Source organism: Schistocerca gregaria, chromosome 4, assembly GCF_023897955.1.
Source record: "Schistocerca gregaria isolate iqSchGreg1 chromosome 4, iqSchGreg1.2, whole genome shotgun sequence".
NCBI classification, from domain to species: Eukaryota; Metazoa; Arthropoda; class Insecta; order Orthoptera; family Acrididae; genus Schistocerca; species Schistocerca gregaria.
Genome location: NC_064923.1, coordinates 404,732,490 through 404,752,047, shown reverse-complemented (window position 1 = coordinate 404,752,047; position 19,558 = coordinate 404,732,490). Strand labels below are relative to the sequence as shown.

The 19,558-nt window shown below is 38.8% G+C and overlaps 1 protein-coding gene across 3 annotated transcripts in view; it reads left to right on the top strand.

Moving 5' to 3' along the window:
* Positions 1-19,558, top strand: part of LOC126266882 (paraplegin) — an 86,494-nt gene that overhangs the window by 40,345 nt on the left and 26,591 nt on the right. For all 3 annotated transcript variants that reach the window (XM_049971548.1, XM_049971546.1, XM_049971549.1), the window contains exons 6-8: positions 6,675-6,826; positions 8,755-8,977; positions 9,057-9,219. In XM_049971548.1, coding sequence (XP_049827505.1) covers positions 6,675-6,826; positions 8,755-8,977; positions 9,057-9,219 — 538 coding nt within the window. The remainder of the gene's footprint in view (positions 1-6,674; positions 6,827-8,754; positions 8,978-9,056; positions 9,220-19,558) is intronic.

Here is a 19,558-nt window from a genome sequence, read left to right as displayed (position 1 = left end):
AATGAGTATTGTCCCAGTGTAGCATTCACGACATTTCCTTAAATTCAAATGAGCTCTTCCTTCCAGTATGTAGCACCGTTCAGCCAGGCTTCTCATCCTTCTCATTTTAACATTTGTTTTGAGTACATTTATTGTGTCGTTTTGCTCTTTTTTCCCCACAGCCATTGCAAATGCAAATGGAAGTTTCACTCCGTTAAACACGTCACACACAATGGGTGAGCAGTGAGACCCCAGTTAAAAATACTAGTACATCCTAGTGCCTGAAATTTGTTCCTTCACATCTTACTCTCCACATGCACAGCACATGTAACAGATTACTTTCCACATACCAGCCATCACCTTTTGCAATGTATCTGTGACTAGGCTTCTTGAATCTAATAACATTAGCAGCTTATCGAAGACTTTATCATTATTTACTGGTTGTGAGGTCCCACAAAATTTGGTTTTGTTTTCCCATAACATCATTCACTAAGGCTTATGCACTGTCTCTTATATATTGTATCTGCCACTGGCCCTACACCAGTTGTTTTCTTCATGCCAGGAATGCAACAATGACATTGTGCCTGTATTTATATTGCTATCAGCTAGGTCATCCTTCTGTGGTAGCACGTAACCTGTGTTGAGCACTGCAGTAAGTCAGAGTGAATTTTTAACTGCTACCCGCTCCAGAATGGATTGTTTTGAACCACACTAAAAATTATGCTGTATGCTATTTTCAAATTGAATTGAATATTTGAATTCTGAAGAAGACTTCATAATTTTGTACCCCTTTTAGGATACTGCCTAATTCACATCCTTTAATAATAACTTCATCTCATTCTTTATCTGTCATTACCTCCTTCATTTAATATTTTACATCACTAATAATTGACTGGATTAAGTTCTCTTCTTCGTACATCTTGCTCATGAGGCAAATGCTTGTTTGTTGGTGTACATTTCCTGTCATTTCTGTGAAATGTGCCATGCAGTCTGGTAATCTAACTACTAAGTTAGTGCTTCACTCTTAAATCTATAGTCCACTTGTTTGATCTTTTCCTCAGTACTGCTGTTACATTGTTGACTTCTTGGGGTCTTCATCAAACCTTATGAGCAAGTCTTATTTTTTATTTTGTTCATAACTAGTTCAGCAGCTGCAGAATATTTCAACAGAGATAAAAAGTCGCTCATGAGCTGCACAAGAAAACCTTTATGTGGTTCAATTTACTGGTTTCAACAGTTTAAACTGTTATCTTCGGAACTGAAATACTCGAATCATTGGTAAGACAACATCAAAAGAAGACTCAGATGGTAGTATCCTACAATGGACTGGCAAAAAATACATATGTAAACCAAGTACGTTAAAAACAAATGTACCAAAGAATGAACAGCAGATATTAAACGGGTTTGGTACAACAAATTTAAAACTGTTAAGCTTGAGAGCCACAACATACTTTTGTTACAGAATCAATAAAATAGTGACAAGAATGAGAAGCCATACAACAGACAAATATCTCAAATCTGAGATATGTAACATTCAATGCAATGGGTGCCTGAGCTATTATATATAACACACAGGGAAGGCTTTAATACCCATTTTTGTGAGCACTTACTCAAGAAATACATTCATTCTAATAAATTAACTTGGGCACAACTTCCTAGAACTGAAAAACACACTTTCCTCCATCCATCCTTATTTGGTATGGAAGTTTTGCATATATTTAACAAAGGGTGCAAAATGAATCTTTTAGAAGAAGTTGAAATTTATAAACATTCCTGCCATAACTATGTGAATTTGCTGAATGAACTACTTGCACTCAAAAACTCGTTGTTGTTTTCATTGTGTAGCTTCTCTTTTAAATGATTTACAGTAACCTATTTCATGTCCAACTCATGTTGTATCTAATTACAAATTCGAAGCTTGCTTGATCACAGATTTTAAAGTCATTTCAGAGTATCATTTATCCAATATGTACTAATGACTTTTATGTAACATAGATTTTTTACGTTCTTATGTGGTCTTCTTTATTGTGGCCAAGATAGATACGAAGCCCACACCTACTACAGTAGTACAAGTTTATATGCCAACTAGCTCTGCAGATGACGAAGAAATTTGGTTGTGTGGCCATGCACTCAAGCGATATCAATCCACATTCAAGTTCATTAGTCAGCACACACACATCTTTCCCACTAGAGCGCACCCCGCTAAGCACAAGAGCGCAGGCACAGCGCTCGTCCGTCTGTGCTCTACGAGATGGTGCTGCCATAGAAACGGACCACATTCTGCTTCCGCCGATCCGTGTATTAATATGTAATGCAGCCAATGAGATTGCTGCTAACATAGAAGCTTTTCTCCTCGCGGATCACACTCGCGCAGTGATACCTGAACGTGCGAGGTACTATAACGAGTGTACAGACCTCCGATTAATGTCTGTACCAATCTATAGTCAAGTTTCAGTGTGCGCCTAATAAGATTACCATATTCCTGTACATAGTCATGAAGATAAATGAATACACACTTTGTCAAGTATCAGAGATGTGTGAGAATAAGATTGATGTACCAAGACCAAAGGAACTTCAGATTGCCAATTATAAATAGCATCCAGAACCAAGTTCAGTTATTTTTATGCTTGTTATTATTTTAATAAATGAGTGTGAAAATTAATAAAGTTCTGTTTAAAGTTGGTCACCGTCAATCTGCTACTCTAAGCATGCAAGTGGCATTTCTGTCGTCTGACCTAACGGCAGAAGATAAACACACAACGATAAGACCACGAGACATATTGCTGACACTCGCCTACTTCGTTAAGAGCGACAAGTCACATAATCTGATGGTGTGTGTACCGAAGGTCTTACAGTACGCACACCACAGTATGTTTTCATATGGACAGAGGAAAAACCATTCCAAGACTGCATGTCACTCGAAGGTAAATGGAGGGATCTGTTTTGGGAATTACTGAGAGGGGCAATAAAACAAACAAATGGATCAGGTAAATATAACTGTAATAAAAATGAAATGGAGATGGGCGGATCATAGAAACAGGCAAATGGATGTCCATGGATTCCAAGAGACAAGAAAAGGCTGACAAAATTACCTAGTGGAAGGTGCGTCAGTGACAGAAAAACGTACAGGACTGACAAGGATGATCATAATACATGGAAAAGTCAGACGGTGGCATTTTTCAGCAGTGGATGTTGATTGCTCATGATGGTGGCTGCTGCTGCTGCTGCTGCTGTTGGTGGTGGTTAGTGACAACAGTGATGATAACGATGGTGATGGTGATTGGCTCACATGTTAATAGCACTGTTTGTTCATACATACGGACCCGCATCATTTGGTTTCACGAAGCTGATTGAACCCCCAACCTGAGCATCCCATTGTAGAAAAAATTTGACCCCCCCTCTCTCTCTCTCTCTCTCTCTCTCTCTCTCTCTCTCTCTCTCTCTCTCTCTCTCTCTCTCTCTCTCTCTCTGTCTGTCTGTCTGTCTGTCTGTGTGTGTGTGTGTGTGTGTGTGTGTGTGTGTGTGTGTGTGTGTGTTAGTTATAATTATATCACTACAGTGATGAGCCAGAGCATTACGACCACCTTCCTAATAGGCTGAATTTTTACCGTTGACACTTATAACAGCGGTGACATATCGTGGCATGGAAGCGTGGTGTCTTGCATGAGCTCCACTGGACCCATGGATGCCCACATGAATGTTCCCAGAACATAATGGAGTCACCACGATATAGATGTCAAGTAGCTGTTTCCCTGAATATTCTTGCTCTCTCTCATCAGCATGATGAAGAAGGTATTGGGTATTCATCATGCTGTGTAACATTCTGACACGGCTCCAACATCCAGTGTCTATGTTTACGTGCCCATTTCAGTTGTAATTGCTGATGTCGTGGTGTTAACATTAGCACAGGCATGAGGCCCATTGTTTGGAGTGTTCAGTGCAATGTGTGTTTAGACACACTTTTACTCTGCCCAGCATTAAAGTCTGATGTTAGTTTCTCCAAAGTTTGTCGCCTGTCTGGTCTTAGCAATGTGCCGAGCCTACAACACCCAGCATGTGCAATGATGGGTGACTGCCCAACCCAACGACATCCAGCTGTAGTGTCACCTTGGTTTTGCCACATGCTGAAGACCTTCACCACAGCACTCCTCTCAAACACTCGACAAGTCGTCCAGTTTCCAAAATGCTCGTGCCAAGTCTTTGGGCCATTACCACCTGCCCTCGGTCAAACTAAGATAGATCGTGTGCCTTCTCTATTCTACACATGGACAGCACAATCATTGATACTACATGCACTGTGCAGGTGTCTGACCAGCAGCCATTGCTCACCAGGTGACGGTACTATCGCGATGGAAGAGTTTATATTGATAATATGTCTGTGGCTATAATTTTCTGGCTGATCAGTGTATTAACAAAAATAAAACAAAAACAACAGTATTGCTCAGATATGATACTGCTAACATATGTCTCCGGTTTAGCTTCACATGGCAAGAATTTGTAACACAATGAGCAATGCTAACTGCATTTATTTTTATTTGAAAGAATACGTTATGTGCAGAATGTTGATGCTAGTGTTGTAACTCTTCTGTACACACACACACACACACACACACACACACACACACACACACACCAACCTTCACTTGCACAAAAGTTTGCTAGCATTCTTAGGGAAAGCCATCTATTTGCTTAATTTCATGAGTAGAAAGGAACTGAGCGACATTGACCGGTAAAAGGCAAGAATTCTTTTTTTTATAATGACTAATTAAGGATGTACTGGACAGTGTTTTCCGTGCCACTAGTTCACCTGGCCTAGTTTGTAGGGTTCAGTTACTGAAAAAAAGCTGTTATTCTAATAGCAGGTGTAATGTGCAAGAGGCTTGCAGTGTTGCCCGTAACCTTTGCTCACCCCGTACCCTTTCCATTCTACTTATTCTCCACCCTGTTATTCTCACTCTGCTTAGTTTGTTACCAAAATTAATCTACATTTTTGTCACTGCCACTGAAAAAGAAAGCTTTATATCCGTCTCTGTCACCTTCCAATATTGTACTATCTGACCCTTTCATTTGTTCATCCATCCATCAAGCCAGCCAGCCAGGCATCAATCATGTTCCATGTATCCCACAAGTTGTCAAGGATGTTTCAACTACTCTGCAGAAGTTTAATTGGAAAGCCCTTGCACATTCTCCATACAATCCTGATCCCTCCCCATGCAATTTCCCTATTTTTGGAGCCCTGAAAAAAAGACTTATGTGACTCTCAATTTGCTTCATATGAAGAGGTGCACATCAGGGTACAATCATGGTTCCATAAGCAACAGTAATCCATGAAGGCATTGACTGTCTTGCCTCAAAGTGGGATAAATATATTAACAGTTATGCAGTTACTTTATAATAAACAGTTTACTACTTTTTTCTACATGTCTCATTTTCATGTGACTGCTCCATATGCTTCTTGTTATGCTAGTTACATTTATTAAAATAAAATGGAAGAAAGCTGCTGCGTCCTCAGTTATATCAAATAGCTACTGCTTATCTGCTGTTAGTAGCTTTCTATTTACATGATTACAGTAGTGTTGTACAAAGAAAATATATAGCTACACCTGTAAATACTACTTGCCATACAGCTTTACAACAAGCACTGCTACTTTCCATGTAGCTAACAGAACTTTTCAGTTCCTGTTTCTAGATAGTCAGAAGATTTGTAAAACATGTTTCTAATATTCTTTTGAATTGGTAGGGTTTCCCAATTTCCTCGTGTATGTTAGCTGGAAGCTAGTTGAATATATTATCGCCAGAGTACTTAACTCCATTCTGAACCACTTTCGTAGGCAATTTTGAAAAGACTGGAGGAAGTGAAACAGTTTTCTTAGTTATCTAGAGTTATTTTATAGGTCAGTGCTAATATAAAGTATATAATTCTGTCAGAAAATCATAAGTAATTGATCACAAAGATGGCTTAAGGGCAGTCATATGGAACTGGCACAAGATTTTAATATTCAGCTATAAACCCCATTGTAGCCAGCAGAATTGATATTTTTAGTGACCTCATAATTTTTGTAATCTCCTTAGGGGTTGAATTTTTGAAACTAATGTTCCTGTTAGTGCATGCAGTGTCTACAAAGACAAAGTAATGTATCTATATTTGGTTGGTTGTTAAAGGATGGGATGTTTGCTGCGACTGTGAAGAAGTGATCATTGCATTTTATGGCCAATGATTTAAATGTGTCACCATTTCTGTTAGTGCTATTTTGTGGGATTCTAATTTAATTTGGGTCACTATTTCTGTTAGTCTGTTGCTTAATAAGGTCCAAAATTGTTTTTACTTTACTCTTGCAGCATTGTAATTTTTTAACGTAGTTTTGGTTTTTTAATAAGATGGGGGATTTTGCAATACTGGTGAAATTGGAGTTTCAGTTGTTGACTGTAGGTTACCTTCAATTTTTGTAAATCTCTTTCTTATTAATTAAAGATACTTTAATCCTTGGAGCTATTCATCCCTTATCCTTACTGCTGTTCAGTTTTCCCCTTGTTTGTTTTATTTGCCTCCTTGCCGAAACGGGTGATTTTCTGACCTTTAATGTTGAAAATTGCATAATGTATTAGTCATCTTCAGATGAATGTTTGCCTGTCCTCATTTATCATTTTCCTTTCATTTAATGTGTCTTGAATATTTACCAGCATTTGTTTCATAGGTACCCAAGGGAGCATTACTTCTTGGGCCTCCAGGATGTGGAAAAACCCTTCTTGCCAAAGCTGTTGCAACAGAGGCTAATGTTCCTTTCTTATCAATGAATGGTTCAGAATTTATTGAGATGATTGGAGGCCTTGGAGCTGCAAGAGTGAGGTAAAGATCTTTATTTGCAGTGTACAACAACAATAATAATATCTAGCAACTGTGTTTCCAGAAGTAGGAGGTGCATATAGATGGAAGGGGCGATTGGGGGGGGGGGGGGGGGGGGGTTAGAGAGGTGTGCCTTCATGTACAAATTCTAAAAGGTTCTGTACACTATAACAGCACTAAATGTCATTAAGGTTTCATGTTCACCAAGTAGGTTTGCCCTGCATGGATTGTGGGTTTGACCCTTTCTCAAAAATAATAATAATAATAATAAGTCACATGAAAGGCCTTAAATGGTTTCACATTGTCAAAGTTTTGCACTAGTTTGTACAAATCACTTTCCGAAAATGGTTTTAATACTGTTTACATTTCCATCATGGGCTATATTGTTGAAAGAATTTCAGCCACCCATGGATTCTTGGTAGATGCACTTTGATGTGGTACTCAGCTGTTTCTGCTATTTTTTTGTAGCTGGCCGGTGTGGCCGAGGGGTTCTAGGCGCTTCGGTCGGGAACTGCATGACTGCTACAGTCGCAGGTTCGAATACTGCCTCGGGCATGGATGTGTGTGATGTCGTTAGGTTACTTAGATTTAAGTAGTTGTTCTAGGGGACTGATAACCTCAGATGTTAAGTCCCATAGTGCTCAGAGCCATTTTATTTTTTGTATTTTGATATGTTTCATCAACAATTCTTAAATTCCAGGCTTTAGTGATTCTTACAGAACGTGAAATTTTCCTTATCATTCATCTCTATATTTCTCATCTCTATATTTCTCATCTCTATATTTCTCATCTCTATATTTCTAGTTTGTGCAGTTCATAATTCAGTACTAATAGTCACTTGCATAGAGGCATCTTTGTTTCATTACTGCTGGCCACATCAAGGTTTGCGGTCCTAGAGCATGCTTTGCAAGTGCAGCCGAATGTGCCCGGTGCTGTGGCTACTATGCTATTCCAAACAGGTGTGAGAGAGTGAGACGGCTATAAGCCACAGGCTGCACATGCAAAAAACAAGTTGATGTCTTTGCAACCCAGTGTGACTACTTCTAAGAGGTTAATGTTGCAGTATACTACTTGTTCTTACTTGTCTTGGTCAGAATGGGAAAATGAATGGGAACCAGGTCGTCTGGTCATGTTGGGAGAAAACCTTCAAAAGAAAAGACTGTTTCCAGTTGCCAGTGGAGGTTTTATTTCTCCAAAAGCCTATATCATAGGGGTACACTGAAATCAAACTATCTATGACAACAGGAGGCTGCCGCAGTTAAATTGAGAAGCATTGCCCCCTCAAAGGGAAGAACTAGCAATATTCTTTTTAAGCAGACACCGGCTGCAGAGCCCCATAATTCAGTCCCATAGCTGAGAAAGAGGTAAATTGTTTGGTAGTAAACTGTTTGGTAGTAAACTATTTTTATTGTTTGTCTAGGAACTACCTCCTTGAGCTGTCTGAGATATAAGCTACTACTGACTTTTTCAGTGTACAAAATTAATGTGGTTTGTCCATTGCAGATTTTCACCAACATACACACCTATAAATTTACAGCTGCCCATCCCTTAGGAGTTTTGAATAGCTTTGTTGTTAGAGTAGAGAAGATTGAGAATATTTCATGGAAATGAACAAAGTGATCCAGTTGCTAGCGAGGTCACAGCAGCAAAATTTGTTTTTAGTGTCAAAAAAAACTCTAATAGTGTATCTCTTCTCTTGGGATTTGTTACTCTAAGGGACTTGCCCTGTGTGCTACCTTTCTAAACATTTCCTTTTGCTGACTCTGAATTAAGCTCGGATTCTGAAAACTTAATAACTTGTCATATTGTTGTTAATCTAGCCCTGTTGCCTTAATTTTTTGCTATTTCTAAGCTAGCTGCTTCTATGAGTTCCAATATCTATATATATTTTGCTCACAAATAGATTTTATGTATACATTTAACTATTTCAGAGATCTCTTCAAAGAAGCAAGAAAACGTTCTCCTTGCATTATATATATAGATGAAATAGATGCAATTGGACGAAAAAGAAGTGGAGGAGTAGGTCAGTTTGATGGAGGAGTTGGTGAAGGAGAACAGACTCTGAATCAGCTATTAGTGGAAATGGATGGAATGGCATCGAAGGAAGGTGTCATCATGCTTGCATCAACTAATAGGGCTGATGTGTTAGATAAGGTGAACTACATTTCATTTGCAATTTTTTTGCCAAATTGTTTTTCCCCATTTCTCTAATCATGGCTTAATCTTTTATTAGGCATTACTTCGACCTGGTAGATTTGATCGTCATATCCTAATTGACTTACCAACATTTGAAGAGCGGAAAGAGATTTTTGAGCAACATCTCAAGAGCATATGTCTATCAGAGCCTCCTGAGGTATACTCTAAAAGACTTGCATATTTAACACCTGGATTTAGTGGTGAGTTAATTGTTCTAAAGATTTGTTTCTCCTGTTACAATTGTCCCCTGTTTAATATACCATTGTCTTTTTGCCAGCTCTTCAAACAAATACAGAAAATAACATCTCAAAAATGTTCCTAAATGATTTATTGTTTGATGTTTGCACAGTCATTTAAATATGTACAAGATTGACAAAGTAAAGGTAACTATCTTGAATAGTTGTGATGTGACAGATGTATAGCATTCACATATCTTTTCAGTAATGTATTTATCAATAATGAATGTGACAAGAATTCACCACAGACCTTTTCAGCATAATACTGTAGTTTCTGAAAATACCTGCTGAATTCCTTCCTTTCTGGTGCCCTTTATCCAGCCAGTGCTGGGTCGATACTGGTATAGTTCTTCTTCAAGTTTGCAAAGAACCTTGTATAGGCTATTATTACGATGTGGTCACCACTCCCAAAGGCATTTTAAAGCTTCTGCCAGGTCCACCACCCCTTCCCCCTCCAGGGAGGAATTCATTTACCCCTCTACCTGCATCTAGTGTAATCACGTGGTCTTTTTTGCAGTGTTTGCACATTGGGTATATGAGATGAAACATGGGAACCAGCTCAATATTTATCTTGGTGGATGTGGAAACTGCCTAAAAACCACATCTAGGCTGGCTGGCATGTCTCCCCATATCCCAGAAGTGGGCAGTTTAATGCACTCTGGTATCTTGGCATGCATCTGCCTAAATATTCCACAAAATTTTGTAATTAGCAGGCAGTAGCAGTTCTTGTCAACTGAAGAATTGCGTTTTGCACCTATTCACTGTTGGGAAATGTAAATAATCATTTTTCTTCTAGACGTTCAGGTCATTTCACAACTCAGTGATAAGAGTGAGAAGTTGACAGTGTGCACAAAGTACACATACTTTACACTTTGGCCGAATATTTTCAGTGGCTGGTATGGGTTCAATCCAGCAGACATTTACATTTGTGAAAATTAAAAATATTAAAAAATTAGAACTCTAATAAAGAATTAACTACCTGATTCCAGTTTTGGAAGATACATGGAACATTGAGATATCAATAAGTGAAACTTTCTTGCAGATTAAACAGGACTCAAATCTGGGACCTGGTACCTTGGTCCAGCTTATAGTTTTAAAATGCCAGGAAGTTTCACATTAGTTTAAACTCCACTGCAGAGTGAAAATTCATTGTGGATTTCAATAAGTGATTGATTCCAGGAGAGAAGGCGTCAACATAGGCATGTGCTCTTTCTTTAGTGGCCCAAAATGTCTGTGTTATGTCAAGCTCTTTGGTTGTAAAACATATAAATCTTCATTCAAATAACTTACAGGAATGCACCCAAGTGACATCTTAAACAAATGCCATTAATGACAGGGTGTGAACCTATTGAAATATTGGCAATTGTTGACAATGCCACCCACTGCACTCCCATCAGTTATTTGAAGATCGAATATGCTGGGCAAAATTCAGGTCTCATATAAATCTTCATTTGTACTCTGCAACCATCATAAAGTTTCTGGTAGCACCAGAATCATTTCTCCCCTCTTCTTGACATCCAGAAGCTGTCAGCAGAGTTTTATACCATCAGATGGTAGGCTAAACTGATGCATATGTAATGTGGGGAAAGATATGTGGCGAGATTGAATACTTTCATGTGAACAGAACTCAGTATGTCCCTCTCAAAGGAGAGGCATCATTGGAAGGACAGCTGTCATCTCTCGTACCTCAAGGTAATGTGGTAGGGCCACTGCTGTTCTTGATATTTATAAATGACATAGCAGATAAAGTCTGTACCCATATAAGGCTGTTTGCAGATGACACTCCTGTGTTCAGGAATGTGACTTTGTTAGAAACACAGCAAAATGCAGAGACACATGAAAGTGATCAAAATGTTTGCAAAGCCTGCCAGGCAACCCTAATCATAAATAAATAAATATAATGTAATGTGTACAGTAATTATATGAAAGGATCCAGTATTGTTTGCCTCCAGGTCAGTGACCAGTCACTGAAATCACCATCAATTATCGAGGAGTCCACATACCTTTTCTGACAAGTAGATGGTCTGTGGGAAGAAGATTATCAGTACTTTTCTGTGCAGACCGAAAGTTCTCTAATTTTTCTGTCCTTTCCATTATGCAAGATGCATGTCAGAGGAAATGGACTGGATATTTTTCTCATTGACATCAAAATGTGCAATATCAGTAGTTCATACTAGATAGAATGATCAATAACCTGAAAACTGATTTGTCTCATTGTGACTTTTCAACTTGTACAGAGCATGCTATTATGAAACTGATTTTTCAGTGGGGACATGAGTAGAACAGGATTGATGCAGCAGTGTGTGGATACTACATATACCCACCATCTTGGCCATGTGGTTGTAGTGATGGTTCAAATGGCTCTGAGCACTATGGGACTTAACATCAGAGATCATCAGTCCCCTAGAACTACTTAAACCTAATTAACCTAAGCACATCACACACATCCATGCCTGAGGCAGGATTCGAACCTGCGACTATAGCGGTCGCGTGGTTCCAGACTGAAGCGCCTAGAACCACTCGGCCATTGCGGCCAGCGGCTGTAGTGAACCATCAAGTTATAGCTGTGGTATTGGCTGAACACCGAAGTGGATCTGTCTGCATCAAATGTTTAATAGTACCTGCTATGTTCCATAACAATCAGAACGCCGGGAAAGCTTTAACCATCACAGTACCTGCTATGATTTCGACTGTGGGCATGGATATTATTGCATTACTTCTGCTATCTGGAAACCACAAACCGTATTTGGGTACACAAGTTGTGCCAATGTAGGACCAAGTGGGAAAATGAAGTGTTCCTGGATGAGACATGCTTCAAACTATGCTATAATGATGGAATGATGTTACCTTTGAATGTACTTAGATTTGAGCAGGATGACTTCTCATACTTAAGAATTTCCGCACCAAAAGTGTTCTTGTGTTATGGCCATATTGCTGCAGGTGGATTGAACCTCCTTGATGCTGCAGTCTTGCACTATGCGGGAACTGAAATGCTTCAAGATATATGGAACTTTTATAAATAAATGTGAAGTGTGCAGTAATCGCAGGAGATGAAGTACCTGTGTGGGCGTTTGTGCACATTCCAGGCATCATCATCTCAGGTTTGAGTAACATGGCAATCCCAGTATAAATGCCCATAGTGTATCAATACTGCAAGAGATACACGCAGAAGTAGACAAAGTCTGTACAAGATTCATGTAACAAGGTGTCAAACTGACGTATGCTCTGTTATGTGATGTTCCCTATATTGTAAGGTTTTAAATAAAAGAACAAGTTATATTTTATGGAACAATCTCCAGAAGAAATCCCACAGGTACTTCATCTCCTGTGATTACTGCCCGATCTTGAAGTCCCTCTGTACACTCATTACAAGTGAAAATACTTAACAAAACATCCAGACAGTTCCATGCTTGTAACTACTAAACCAGTATATCACTTAAAGATTGCTTTCAGCATTTGTTGGATTGATAGACGTAGGGTTAAGCGACACTATACCAGTGTTATATGTTACATCAAAATGGCCATATGTGTGTTAGACATTACCACAGTGTCTCCAATCTGACTGCCTGCTTTGTTGAGTGACAAACTGGAAAAACAGGAGATTTGATTTGTGAAGGTGCTATTGTATACACACAATTTTGACTTCATATGTGTTGATAGCAACTGGAACTGCAGCTGCTACATAAGTGAGGTTTTACAGTCAGAGGTGCTACCTCTTTTGCAGGTAGCTCCCCAGGATATATTTCCACTGGACAATACCCAACCATAAAAATAAAGCATGTGATACACTTCTTCGAACAGCAATAGGTACAATTGTTTCTCTGGCTTTCCCATGTTGCCCATCAAAATTGCCTGGAATGTGACTGGCTTGCAAAGTGCTGTCTGGCAGAGTGTACTAAAAGGAAGTAGGAAAGTTTGTCAGGTGCACCATTGGGAGGCTCTGGGGGAAAGCAGAAAAGTAGAGGAACAGAGAAGACTGGTGGATGCACAACCCATATTATGTTCAGCTGTGTCACAGTTATGGCTGTGTGTTGTGTCACAGGATGATCCACTTAGCTCTTCACCACAATTTGGCAGTGACTATTCATCCTGATGGACAGCTGGTTCATAGCCAAACAAATAAAAAAATGTGCAATGATTCCAGCACACATGGCCCAGCTTCTTATGGGGTAGGATAATCCTGTGACAGGACTGGAATAGGAGGTATTGGTTGGATGGTTTGGACAGGTCTTCCACACAGATATGATCCCTTTGTCAAGGTGTTGGGATTGGGAGTAGCATAGGAATGGACAAGGATGTTGTGGAGGTTGAGTGGGTAATGGAAAACCACTTTAGGAGGGGTAGGAAGGATCTTGGTGAGGGCATCCTTCATTTCAGGGCATTGTGATAGATAATTAAAGCGCTGCTGAAGGACATGGTTCATTTGTACTAGTCTGGGGTGGTAATGTGTGATGAAGGGGAGGGGCCAAGGGGCTTCTGTGTATCACCACATACCTCCAATCCTCTCACTACCCCAAAAAGGAGCATCATGTATGGCCAAGGAATATGATGCATCCCAATAATTGAAATTTTCAGTTACACCTTTTTGGCATGCTGCCAGTTACACCTTTTTGGGATGATGCCAGAAGATATTTTTGCTGACAGTCATCCCCAGCCCTTTGCAGCATTGCCTTCAACACAGATTTTTGAGTTACCATTATTTTGTGATTTGATTGCTTTATGTAAAACAAATATCAAAATCATCAAGAGCATTCCGTTTCTGGAAAATAATACTGTCACTACAGCGTGATGAGGTGTAAGCAGAGATATGTAAAGAAATGAAATTTAGAGGAAGAAAACAGGTTATAATATGAAGAGGACAACTGCTATCAATACCGGCTTCTGACTAAGAACACTGCCAAATACTAACCCATCATCTACACTGTTTCTACATATGTCATCATCAGAATCATCATCATGAGGGAGAGATTAACTGTGTGATCTTTCTTATGGAACTTAAGTGTCTCTGAACTGTGCAAAATGATGTAGTGGTGGAGGCTCAGCAACACTTTTGGTAGGACAGTGATTCTAATCCCTTTCCATCAAACCAGATTTAGATTTTCAGTGGTTTCCCAGATCTCTTAATGTAAACGCCAGGAGGTTTTCTCTGAAAAGAACATTGCTGATTTCTTTCCCCAGTATGAACATGCGCTCCATCTTTAATTAAGAGAATGTTAAATGTAAGTTTCCTTCCTTTCTTTTAAATAGCCCCTGGACTAGAAAATTATAACACAATGCAAGTCTGTTCTTCTGTCATCAGGTAACAGATTTTTCAGCGAATCCCAGATGTTTGGCTACATTTTTCACCAGAAAAACAACATAAGTAGAAAGAAAATTGTTTTGTCAGCAGATATTGCCGTTTTGAAGGGCTGTCATTGTCAGCACGAACAAGTTGTACTTCGATCACTGTAAGTTCATTTCTAGAAAAAGTTAGCATTGTTCCCTCTGTATCTGAAAAAGGATATCAAAACTTCATAAATGATTCCACTACATCTTTGGTTGTATGAGATGCCATCACAAGGGTCTTATATGAGGAGGCAATACACCCTGTTAAGCCTCTAATGAGAGATGGCATTCATCATGCCATCTGCTTGGGTATTGTCAACACCAGACTGGACCATTTCACTTGAATCAGTTGTAACTTTCATCCAAATCCTTTAACAAGCTAGAGAGAGAGTGCAATGTAAAGATTGCAAGTCTCTGATAATTGTCTTCCTTGTTTATAAAATTTGTTTGCTCTTTATATGCTCTTCAAAGTTCACTTCTGTGAATTGCATTTTATTTTGAAACCAAATCTAACTAATATGTGATACTTTCAAACAAGCTTTGTCTGTGACAAGGCAACATGCAGTGTGATCTGTACTTGTTTCAAAAGTATATGCAACAGATTCTTTTGGAAAGATGTTGTTTTTCAGCTCAAAGAGGATTATTTCATGCATCAACATACAAAGAATTGTTATTAATAGATGATTTTGAATAATGGTTTGCATGATAGCCAGTTGTTTGTTACCAACATAGCTCACATGATTTTCTTCTGTAGCTTAAATACTTCGAGGTGGTTTGCATTTTTATACCCCAAAAAATTATGCCATAGCCAAAAATTTATATAAAGTATGCATTATAAATAGTTTTCTTAACAGCTACTCCAGTTTAACATTATTTGGAACTCTCATTGCATAAGCAAAACAGTTTAATTGCTTCATTAAGCACTACATCATCATTTCATGACAAGTTTTTATTTATAACAATCCCAAGATACAAGAGGTGTTCAATAAGTAATTCAGTACATTTTTGCCTCAACCACTTTTGGTTGAAAAATGCAGACTTCGTTGTGGGGCAGCATGGGAATATTCCCACTTCAGCCCCTTTAGTTTCATAAAGTTCATTTCTATATGTTGTCTTCCAAGCAGAGATCTGTTCATAGAGTTCCTTTTGCAGAAAACTGTAGTACCACAGATATTCGTAAGCATTTGTAGAATATCTACATAGACCTGACAGTAAACAAAAGCATGGTGTGTCATTGGGCAAGGCACCTGTCATCATCACTACAAGGTCGTGCAAACTTGTCCAATCTCCAGTGTGCTGGCCAGCCACAAACAACTGTGGCTCCAGCAGTGTTGGAACACGCAGACACTCTAATTCAAAGTGATCAACGGATCACAAACAAACACCTCATTTCACAAATGTATGTCTCTATTGCTAGTCCACCAGTTGAGGTATGCAAAGCCGTGTGCCTGCTGGATTGCCCGCTACCTAATAGAAGAAGACCATAAATTACAACACAGGACCAGCTGTGCAGAATTACATGTGCATTAGGGGGCTGATTGTGACAATTTTTGTCAAACATTGTCATAGGTGATGAAACACAGATTCATCACATCAAACCAGAAGCAAAATGGCAATCCACAGAGTAATGCCACACCAACTCCCCTAAAAAAAAAAAAGTTCAATGCCACAACCTGAGCCGGTAAAGTCATGGTGGCAGTCTTCTGGGACTCTGAGGGGTTATTCTGTTTGATGTCCTCCCTCATTGTGCAACTGTCAACTCAGAAGTGCATTGTGCTACCCCCAGGAAATTGAAAAAACAACTTCAGTGTGTTCATCACCACAAAAATGTAATTGAACTGCTCCTTCTCATTGACAGTGCAAGGCCTCACACAACTCTTTATACTCAGGAACAGCTCACAAAACTTCATTGGACTGTTTTTCCTCATCCAATTTACAGTCCAGATCTCGTATCTTCGAACTTCTGTTTGACCCAATAAAGGATGCACTCTGTGGGAAGTAGTATGTGGATGTCGGAGAGGGTATTGATGCAGCAAAATGTTGGCTCCGACATCATCAGTATAGTGGCACCATGGGGACATACAGGCCCTCCCAGTAAGGTGGAGGAAGGCCGATGCATTGAAGGGAGATTATGTTGAAAAATGGTATTTTTTAGGCAGAAGAGTGGGGAATAATATGGGGTAATGGAATCCTGAATAAAACTAACATGCTTTAAGAAAAAGATGTTGCAGTACTTATTAAAGCCCCGTGTGTTTAACAGAATCTGCAGTGATCAGTTCTTTGACCTCATAATTTAACTGTGATCTATATTCAGCAGTTCGTTTGCTCTCAAATGTATAATCTGTATTTCTGTAAAGTTGTTTCATAGCACTGTTATTTTCCCAAACTTCTTGAAGAGTTTGCTTAGTATTCACTTCTAGTTCTTTGTTGTGTTTACTGCAGACTACTGTTGTTGAGTCATATGCATGCAGAATTATTTCTGAAGTTATCTATGTGGCACATTGTCTAAGTAATGTGGGAACAATAACAGGTATATTATGGATTCCTGGGGTATGCCTTCTTGTATCTCCTTCCTACTAGAACAGGCACTGTCACCATTTTGTGATGTGACTATCCTCTGATTTCTACTTTTGACACAGAATGAGAATCAGGTTTTCCATGGAAACCATAAACAGGCATTTTGTGAGCTTATGGTTTATCACATTAAATAGTTGAGTTAGGTCAGGAAATATACTGTTTACACAGAACTTATCAAGTCATTTGCTGATTTTGATGGTTGGTTCTGTAATAGCATGCAATACTTTGTCCCTTCCTAAATCCATAGTGATTATTCAGAGTAATGTTATGAGTTTTGTTACACCTTTCTAATTGATCATGCAGCTTTTGCTCAAACATTCTAAAAGAAGTTGATAATATTGATAATGGTCATTATGTCTGCCCCTCTTGTGGACAGGTTAAATTTCTGCAAATTTCAGTGCATTGGGAAAGCAGCCTCATCAAATGACTGATTTATTCTCTGGCAGAGTTGGGGTGCAATACTTTGACATCCTGCTTTTGTTGTTGTTATTATTATTATTATTATTATTATTATTATTATTATACCTCCAGTTTACAAATTTAAAATGTTTTAAGGATTTTGGAATGCTAGCCACCAAAAATTTGTGATGCAGCATGTTGGGATTTATTTGAGGAGGAGAGAAGTCATCCATTTTATCTGACATTGTAAAGAACTGTAGAACCTCACTAATCCATCCCCTATACGACCAGGAGCATGTCCGGAATGCAAAACAGGTCGGATTATCTGAGGAACACTTGTATTGGCCCATAACATCACACTACAGTACAGCACAATTTTAATGTTCATCTTGAAATACTGTCTGAAATATTGTTCCATGTTAAACACTAATAAAATGAAAAGATAAACATTCACAGACCATGAAATCTTACATGAAAGTGTAATGCATAGTAGTACCTGTTCTATAAAATATATCTGTATTGTACAGTAAGATGTTATTACTGTGAGTGAAAGTTTAACATCTGTACATACCTTATTGAAGCACTGCAGTGACATGCAGCTGATTTGCACATAACTTTTACAACATGAGAAATCACACAGTAAAAAATGTTCTGCTCGTAAGCAGAACAGAAAAAGTCTCTAATGTTCTTTTGCTTAGCATATGTCAACTTTGATTTTGTAGCAGTCTTCTGCCATTTCCTAATCCACAAAATATCTGTTGGAGGCACACACAGAGATTTGTTTGATGTATTGAATAGCTACATCAGATGCATTTTTAGCATCTGTACTCAAGCCATAGGTTCATTGCCTTCGTTGTTGTCATCATCTTTCTCATTCTCATCATCTGTTTGAGTTACAGCCCAGTGAGTTGGTCATCAGTTAATTCTGCAGTCAACATCATTGTGCAGTCAACATCAGCTGTACTGATTCACTCACTCATGTTGCGGTGGGGCAGAGTTGTCGGGACTCATTTTGCGATTTATTTAATGTCCACCTACCTCAGTATAGTATTCATTCACCACCTGTTGCTGTGCATTCGTAAGTTCTATGTGGACGATGAGAAAAGCAGCATTGAAGAAAATCACTGTCCATACTTATGATTACAAAATCCGCGTAACTCCAGTAACAAGATAAACCTGAAAATTCCTATTAATAACAGGCAAAGTGGGTGCTTCCTGCCTTCATTGAAAATGTTTCTTTGCAGGTACTGATGTTTTATTATGGTCCTTTTCATTTATTGTGTCTCCAAGCCCACATTTACGTTGGTAGTACATCTACTAATGGTTCGTGCAGCTTATATCACACGTAAGACAGCCCGAAATGTGCTAAGTCCAGACTGAAATATTAAAAGATTCACACAGGAAATACACTGTTACAAAACAAGTTCACATTCAGTCCTTTTCAGTGGATTCTTCAAAAGAAGATGCTCACCAAAATGTTCTGTACATGCATATAGAACACGCCACGCAGAATATTTGCAAAGGCCAATAGTTTCACACACAGTTTATTCTGCAACCAACATTCCAAAACCTCTCTCAACTTCACCAAAATGTCCGTAATTGCATATGCTAGCACGGCGATATAAACCGTGTGTGATTTAACTGTCATTTCTTCATCTTACAGATAATTTTTTCGTGCACATTTAACATGACCTTCTCATCCGACAGCAAGTCCACGACTGACTGAATGCCATCGCTCACAGGGCATATAACTCATTCAATTATGCGGGAAAGACTTCTCTCTCATTGGTTGATCAAAATGATCATCCAATCAGATTAACCTTTCATGCTCAATTTCGCACGCAAACCACTTTATTCCAAAGAGCATTCACAGATGCATCTATGTCATTTCATATTACAAAATTTCACAAAATGTTCCACAAAACAAAACAAAATGAAAATCAAAAGAAAACTATGCTTGAAATATACTTTAGAACTAAGTGTCCTCTTACTATCTTTCTGG